Raw genomic sequence first — 7946 nt, forward strand, 5'->3', positions numbered from 1 at the left:
GCACCATCCGGAGCGCAGGTCACTGGACCTGGGGTCCCCACCCTGCCTTCTCTGTCCTGGCCAGGGCGCTTGTGGCTGGCACCCCTCAGGAACTGCCGGATGACCACCTGACAGGGCTGCTTCAGAGCAGTGAGGCCTGAGGTGCTGGCATCCTGGGCGCGTCTGGCCTTGTGGATGCCGGCCAGGTGGGGCTGTGCGCTGCCTTCCTGTTCTCAGAGGGGAGAAGTCACAGATTGGGGCCCCTGCGCCCTCCTGGCTGGGGTCTGCACACTGTCCGGGCCCACAGGCGCCACCTCTCCCCGCCCCCCCGCCACCTGTCCTTGCTGGCAAGGCAGAGGCAGGGCTTCGGGCGGTGAGCGCCGGTCTCCCCTTCCTCGGGTGGGAGGTGCCCGGGAGGCTGAGGGGTGAGAGCGGCCTCTGTCCCCGCAGCCACGTCCCCCAGCTCTGCGGTCCGTGGCTGTCTTTGCCTGGGAGCCCTCGCCCATTTCTGCTTCTGGAGGCTGACGTGGATAAAGGTGCTGAAGAAGGGAAACAAAGCAGGCTGTGGCTTCTCCTGGAATGTCCCCTGGGGTCCTGTTTGGACGTCTTCCGTCCACTGGATCTCTGGCCTGTCAGACCTTGAGAGTTTGGCTGAAATCTTCTCCTTCTCCCCTGCCTGTGTCTAGGCAGCACCTCGCCTCCCACCATGAAGCTCGACATCCAGTGTGAGCAGCTGAGTGACGCCCGGTGGACAGAGCTCCTGCCTCTGATCCAGCAGTACGAGGTGGTCAGGTAGGACCAGCCCTGCCTGCGTCCCCGGGGTCATCACCCCGCAGGGGGTGAGGGGTGCTCCCAGGTCACTTCACTTACAGAAGCGTGATGTAAATTTTGTATGATTTTCACGTGGCATAAAATGTGACTCCTTTTGTATTTTTTTCCAACCGTTCGAATGTAAACCCATTCTGGCCCACGCCTGGTGGGCAGAGCAACCTGGCCCAGGGTCTCCTCCGCTCGTCCCCTTCCCCTGGAAATGCAGTCGCCGCAGCCGGCTCGTGTGGGCACTGCCTGTCCTCTGCCCCTGCCGGGCTGCGGGCTGGGAATCCAAGTCCAGGCTGACTTCTCCTGTTGAGGCCCTCAAACCCGCAGGTTCCTCAGGGCTCACGAGCAAGAGATGAGTGCCTGCCTGCTTATCTTCTTTTTTTTGGATTTAAAAATATTTTATTTTTGAATAGGTAAGACATGGTACAAAGTCAAAAAGACACAAAAGGGAATACAGTGAAAAGTCTCACTCCTGTGCCCAGTCCACTCTGTTGCCCTCCGCATCAACTACCCTTGTTTCTAAGAATTTAGCCCCCAGGTATAATTCCGTAGATATAATGTGAAATAACATATGCACAAGAATGTTCATTACAGCATTATTTTTAATAGCAAAAGATAGGGAACAATGGAAATATCCATTAATAGGGGACTGATTAAGTTATGATATATCCGTTCAGTGGAGAAGTACACGGTTATAAAATAGCAAGAGACAGCCCTTGACGGGCAAGTATGTATCAAGCAAACAAAGTGCAGAACAGCATGCACGGTAGGCCATTTGTGTTTCTAATACAAGGAAGCACGTGTATACGCGAGTATCTTGGGAAGGGCCCGCAGGAAGGCGGGGGCTGGGAGGAAGAGCAGTGGGAACAGCGTTTAAGCAGGTGCAGTGCCCGACGGGTACACTGAGGAATGGTGAGCTCTCCGAAGTACAGCATGTGCGGCGGAGCGGCAAGGGCGAGGTTAGCAGATTTCCAATTCTTTTCCCCTCGGTTTTAGACAAATAGCAATATTTGTATAAATATTGTTGTATAACCTTCCTGTTTCCCTTAATCTATTTTGGAAATCTTACCCAGGCATTTAGAGCCACTTTTTTTTCTTATTAGAGCTCTATGGAAATTAATTGCTTCTAACCTTTTGTTATTACAAACAATGCTATAATAAATAACTTCTTACATGTGTCATTTTACTTTTTTTTTTAACATCTTCATTGGAGTATAATTGCTTTACAGTTTCTGCTTTATAACAAAGTGAATCAGTTATACATATACATATGTTCCCATATCTCTTCCCTCTTGCGTCTCCCTCCCTCCATCCCTCCCTATCCCACCCCTCTAGGTGGTCACAGAGCACCGAGCTGATCTCCCTGTGCTGTGCGGCTGCTTCCCACTAGCTATCTGTTTTACGTTTGGTAGTGTATATATGTCCATGCCACTCTCTCACGTCGTCCCAGCTTACCCTTCCCCCTCCCCGTGTCCTCAAGTCCCTGCTTATCTTTCTTCTTTTGAACTTATTTGAAATAGTTTTATGGAATAGTTTTATGGAAGGTTTATGGAAGAGTCACAAAGACAGTGCAGGGTCCCCCGTGCCCCGTCGCCTGGGGCGCTAGTCAAAGCGAAGGGCCCGACACGGCCGCCTTGACTCACGTCACCGGCTTTTCCGTGCATGTCCTCTCCTGTTCCCGGCTCGTGCGGGACCCTCCACGGCATCATCGCCACGTCTCCACGGCCCCTCCTGTCTGTGATGGTCCCTCCGTCCCTCCTTGTCCTTGGCTGCCTGACTCTGGGGTCCGCTCACTCGGGCTCAGGTGAAAGTGCCTCTGACGTCTTCTCAGGGTTGAGTCACACGTTTTGGCCAGACAACACAGAAATGACGTTGTGTCCTGTCTGGCGTATCGTGGGAGGTGTTGTCACAGCGGTGCCACGTGGTCACCCCTAATGGTCGCCGTGACCACCTGATGCGGGTGCCTGCCACTTCTCGGGGTGACACCCCTTCAGACTCTGCTCACGTCCTGTTTCTGCTCGGACTTTTTGCCTGTTGATCTTTGCAGATGTTGGTGGGTTTTTGGCCTGAAGTGTTCCTGGGACTCTGCCTCACTGGGGTTTTTAATTTTTTCATTCCTTCCACATTTATCACTTGTCATTCTCTGAGGAAGAGCTGGCTTTCCTTCCACCTGTATTGTCTCAGTGGTTCACTTAATCGGTGGACGTGATCCTGGGTCAGGGCCTGGCACATTCCACGCTGGCCTCTCCGAGCCTCTTCAGCCGGGCTCTGCCCTCGAGCTGCCGCCTCCAGGTTTGGTTTCTCTCCTGGGGGTGGAGGGGCACTTGTGCCCCCTGACCGTGTCCCGGGGAAGATGCAGAGATACGCGTCCGTATAGGTGCCAGTATCTTAACAGTTTTCACGAGACAATCCACGCGCTTTTTCTCGTTCATTTTAAGATGTGTTGGTTGTGACCCACCTCGTCGAGTTCTTGGCCCAAGAACGGGTCACAACCTGCTGTGTGAAGTGACTGAGTGTCCGTCTGCAGGCTGGACGACTGTGGCCTCACGGAGGTGCGGTGCAAGGACATCGGTTCCGCGCTCCGGGCCAACCCCTCCCTGACGGAGCTCAGCCTCCGCACCAATGAGCTGGGCGACGGCGGCGTGCACCTGGTGCTCCAGGGCCTGCAGAGCCCCACCTGCAAGATCCAGAAGCTCAGGTGAGCCATGCCGGTCACTCCTGGGCTCTGGGCCCTGAGGCACACCTGAGCCCTCTCGCGGGCCCCCACCCCGCGTCTCCTCCTGCAAGGCCGGCTGCCTGGCCTCCCCCGTGGGGGTGTGCGTGGTGGCGGCAGTTCTGTGTCCGCCTTGCTTGGGCTCCGGCAGACGGAGGGGTGGCTCGTCTTGCGTGGGAGCCGCAGCCGGCTCGTGGGGCCCGCTGACGGCCACGTGTGTCCAGCCTCCAGAACTGCTGCCTGACAGAGGCCGGCTGCGGGGTCCTGCCCGGCGTGCTGCGCTCCCTGCCCACCCTGCTGGAGCTGCACCTCAGCGACAACCCACTGGGTGACGCCGGCCTGCAGCTGCTCTGCGAGGGGCTCCTGGACCCGCAGTGCCACCTGGAGAAGCTGCAGTGAGTGTGCCCCCCACCCGGGGCCCCGAGGGGCCCGCGCCCACCCGTCCCCTGGGTTTCGGCTGTCTGCCCTGGGCAAGCCCCCTCCCCAGCTCATCGGCTGCAGGGAGCTTCGAGGAGGGGCTCTTCCCTGAGGCTGGGGTTGTGGCCTCTGAAAGCAGCTGGCAGCTGGCCTGTGACCCCGAGTGACGGGGTCAGCCACAGAGGGAGGAAGCCAAGCCGAAAAGCCCCAGCTCGGGCTGGGTGTCTTTCTCCTGGGTCTCTGGGCACCCGCCACCCGGGGAGATGGCCCCTCGGCCACTGCCGTGCTGTCACCGCCAGGCAGCCGTCCGGTCTCCGCAGGCCTCACGGCTGGGGTGGGAAAGGAGACCCAGACAGGTGCCCCCTGGGCCAAGCCGCATTCCTGCGGCCGAGGGGCTGACTGCCCGCCCGCCCCCAGTCTGGAGTACTGCAACCTGACGGCCGCGGCCTGTGAGCCCCTGGCCGCGGTGCTCAGGGCCACACGGGACCTGAAGGAGCTCGTGGTGAGCAATAATGACATGGGCGAGGCTGGCATCCGGGAGCTGTGCCGGGGCCTGGCGGACTCCGCCTGCCAGTTGGAGACACTCAAGTAAGCTCCGGGCTGGGGCTGGGGCTGGGGGGCAGGGCGGGGGCTGGGGGGGGCACCCCAGCTCCTAGCGCCTCTCGTGCCCCCAGGCTGGAGAACTGCGGCCTCACGCCGGCCAACTGTAAGGACCTGTGTGGGATCGTGGCCTCCCAGGCCTCGCTGAACGAGCTGGGCCTGGGCAGCAACCCGCTGGGCGACGCAGGCATCGCGGAGCTGTGCCCTGGGCTGCGGAGCCCCGGCTCCCAGCTCAAGACCCTCTGGTGAGCTGGCCTCCGGCTGGACAGACAAGAACTTGGGGGCGGCGGGACGCGTTGGGAACCTCTCTGTGCTGATGGGAGACTCACCTCTGTAGGCTCTGGGAGTGTGACATCACCGCCAGTGGCTGCAGAGACCTCTGCCGCATCCTCCAGGCCAAGGAGACCCTGAAGGAGCTGAGTCTGGCGGGCAACAGTCTGGGTGACGAGAGCGCCCGGCTGCTGTGCGACAGCCTGCTGCAGCCGGGCTGCCAGCTGGAGTCCCTGTGGTGAGGGGGCCGCGTGGCACCAGGGGATGGGAGGGCCCACGCAGAGGATCCTGGGTGGCCCGGGGGGGCCAGCGCCCGGGGCTGGCGAGGTGCAGGTGCCCTCGGGGGGCGGGGGCGGGGTGCCGAGGTGGAGCCACTGAAGGTCAGAGACTCGGTGGGGGGGGGGGGGGGGGGCGGGGCGCCGGCGTTCAGATCCCCAGGGCCCTCCCGGGGCACCCCAGTGGCGTGGGCCACAGCGGCCCCAGTCCCCGTCTGCCGCCCGCAGGGTGAAGTCCTGCAACCTCACGGCCGCCTGCTGCCCCCACTTCGGCTCGATGCTGACCCAGAACAAGCGTCTCCTGGAGCTGCAGCTGAGCAGCAACCAGCTGGGCGACTCGGGCGTCCAGGCACTGTGCCAGGCCCTGGGCCAGCCTGGCACCACACTGAGGGTGCTCTGGTGAGCCTGCTGGGGGGCGCCCCGTCCGCCCAGGCTGAGGGTGGGGTCAGCTAAGACTCAAACCCGCCCCCTCGCGCTCCACGATCAGGGCCCGGGCCCTGGTTGCACAGCCACCTGGGGGCGCACCCTCGGCCTGACCTCGGCCCTGCCCTCCGCCCAGGCTGGGGGACTGTGACGTGACAGACGGCGCCTGTGGAGGCCTGGCCTCGCTCCTGCTGACCAGTCGCAGCCTGCGCGAGCTGGACCTGAGCAACAACGGCCTGGGTGACCCCGGCGTCCTGCAGCTGCTGGGCAGCCTGGAGCAGTCCGGCTGCGCCCTGGAGCAGCTGGTGTGAGTGGCCCTGGTGTGCGGGGGACAGGCGAGGCACACGGGGCGGGGTGGGGGGGGGTGTTGCTGCTACCTCACCCCCTCCCTCCCTGCAGCCTGTACGACATCTACTGGACGGAGGTGGTGGAGGAGCGCCTGCGGGCCCTGGAGGGGAGCAAGCCTGGCCTGCGGATCATCTCCTGACGCCCCTCCCCGGACGGCCCTCCTACCACGAGGAGTCCTGGCTTTAACCGAGAGAAGAGCTTAAATCAGCTCATTTTTGGGAGAGCATTTTAGGCACTTTATTAAAACGCTTTTCTGGCAGGAGGGGTCTTTGTCTGTCCTCGTGGTCCCCACGAGGCTCTGGTGTCAAGGGGGTGATGTTTTCGCGAGCACCACAGACGTAGCAGCCTTAGGCAAGTCAAGTCGGGGGTCCGGGCCTGGTGGCGGCTGCGCCCAGCGGGGTCCTCCGTGGGGGTCCGGTCTGAGCTCCCCAGGTGCTGGCGGGGTCCTGCTCCTTGCGGCCTCAGAGGCCACCCCGTCCTACAGGCCTCCCCTGCCTCAGGTCTGTGAGGACGGCATCCTGCCTGCACTAAGGGGCACCAGAACGTGGCCCCTGGCCTCGGGGCCTGGCTCACCTTGGCCAGCAGCAGTGGTCGTTGGCTGGCAGCGTGCTCGGACCTCCTGTGTGTGGCCCGGAAAGCCCGGCTGGGAGCTGCTCCCAGGGCCTGGCCGAGCCTGCCGACGGCTGGCTCCCGAGTGCTCTCCTGGTGGAGGCTGGAGCCCTGTGGACGTAAGGGCAGGGTCCGCTCCGTCTCACTGGCCTCGTATGGCCGTGGGCGGACAGCGTAGGGGTGACCTGTCCTGAGCAGCACGATCAAGGTGTGACACTGGGCAGCTTTCAGAGGGTCGGCGCCTGGGCAGTAACTTCCTGCCATCACGACGAAGCCCCGAAGGTACCCAGGGGCCCCAGAAGAGAGCAGGATTTGTGGAGGACTGGGGGGACCCACCCAGGTCTGGGCGGGAGATGCTCCAGGGGAACCTGCACCCACCGTGGGCCAGAAACCACTCCTGGGGGCCACGCCTGGGACCCGTGAGCAACACGGGCCTCCAGCCCTGCAGGGAGAGCACAGGCCACAGGAATGAGGTAATCTGGGACCAGAGCGACTGGACCCTGTGGCGCCGAGAACCCCGGGTGGAGGTGGGCAGACAGGACGCTTGGTGTCTCCGCAGTGTTGGGGCAGGCGTCGGCCCTAAACCCAGATCAAAGGTGACACTCGACAGCAGCAGGTGGGGTGGGGCACACTGAGGCCCCGGGTCACACCCCTGACGTGAGGAAGCCCACGGAAGCCAGAGGCTGAGAAGCAGCTCAACGGCACAAGAGCAGAGGGTGGGGCGGGGGCCCAGGCACACCGCCGTCCGTCCTCAACCGCCGCCCTCGGTTTGAAATTCTCCCTAGAAATAGTTACGGGAAAATAAACTAAGGAAACAAGTCCACCACCAAGGCCCTGGCGCTCTGAGAGGCCCTGCCCTTGGGAAGGTCGGGAGTGTCACCCTTGCCCGGAAATCAGGGCGCTTCCCTTCGCCGGTGCGTGTGAAGCCTGAAGACAGTGTGCCATCACCCACACCCCGCCCAGAACTAGCTCCCTGGGACCGGCCCGAGGGGCGGATGCAGCAGGAGGCGCCAGGGGTGCCGGCGACCCTCGTGCCCGCTGGTCGTCTGCCAGGACAGGTGTCCAGCCCGAGTGGCTCCCAGCTGCCCTCTGGGCCGCACAGGGTAGGGCGGGGGCGAGGGGCAGCGAGGGGCTGCGGAGCTGCAGGCCGTCATCGTGGCTTTTATTTGTTCTGTTTGCTCGTGGGGGTGACCTCAACCCTGGGCCACAGAGACCCTCCCTCACGACCCGCCCTCCCGACGGCGGGCACCAGGCCTTGGAGTCTCTGACTCGATGCGCGGGCAGCCCTGTCCACGCACCCTCCAGGTTGGAGGATCAGATGGAGGCTCCCGAGGAAGCGGATCTGCCCTTTCCCAGCCACGCCAGGGCGTCCCTGGACGACTGTCCTTCACACGTGCCGCCAGAAGGTCGTGGGGGACCGGCGGGGCCCAGGGAGCGGAGAGGGGCACCGAGACGCTGCTGCCTGGGCTGGGCCGTCCGGGCACCAAGGCTCG

At 62.6% G+C, this 7946-nt stretch overlaps 1 protein-coding gene across 1 annotated transcript; it reads left to right on the forward strand.

The window, feature by feature from the left end:
* Positions 1 to 669: 669 nt before the first annotated feature.
* Positions 670 to 5983, forward strand: RNH1 (ribonuclease/angiogenin inhibitor 1). Its single transcript, XM_065882650.1, has 9 exons — positions 670 to 771; positions 3326 to 3496; positions 3736 to 3906; positions 4346 to 4516; positions 4603 to 4773; positions 4866 to 5036; positions 5302 to 5472; positions 5633 to 5803; positions 5896 to 5983. The coding sequence occupies exons 1-9, from the start codon at positions 686 to 688 to the stop codon at positions 5981 to 5983; spliced, it is 1371 nt and encodes a 456-aa protein (XP_065738722.1). The 5' UTR covers positions 670 to 685.
* Positions 5984 to 7946: the final 1963 nt, after the last annotated feature.

The sequence above is a fragment of the Phocoena phocoena genome, chromosome 8 (genome assembly GCF_963924675.1).
Source record: "Phocoena phocoena chromosome 8, mPhoPho1.1, whole genome shotgun sequence".
NCBI lineage: Eukaryota > Metazoa > Chordata > Mammalia > Artiodactyla > Phocoenidae > Phocoena > Phocoena phocoena.

Bases quoted from the DNA above. Each gene is read 5' to 3' on its own strand.
- RNH1 (XM_065882650.1), top strand. From the start codon at position 686: ATGAAGCTCGACATCCAGTGTGAGCAGCTGAGTGACGCCCGGTGGACA. The intron at 772-3,325 runs GTAGGACCAGCC...GTCCGTCTGCAG, and splicing joins CAGCAGTACGAGGTGGTCAG to GCTGGACGACTGTGGCCTCA. The intron at 4,517-4,602 runs GTAAGCTCCGGG...TCGTGCCCCCAG, and splicing joins TGCCAGTTGGAGACACTCAA to GCTGGAGAACTGCGGCCTCA.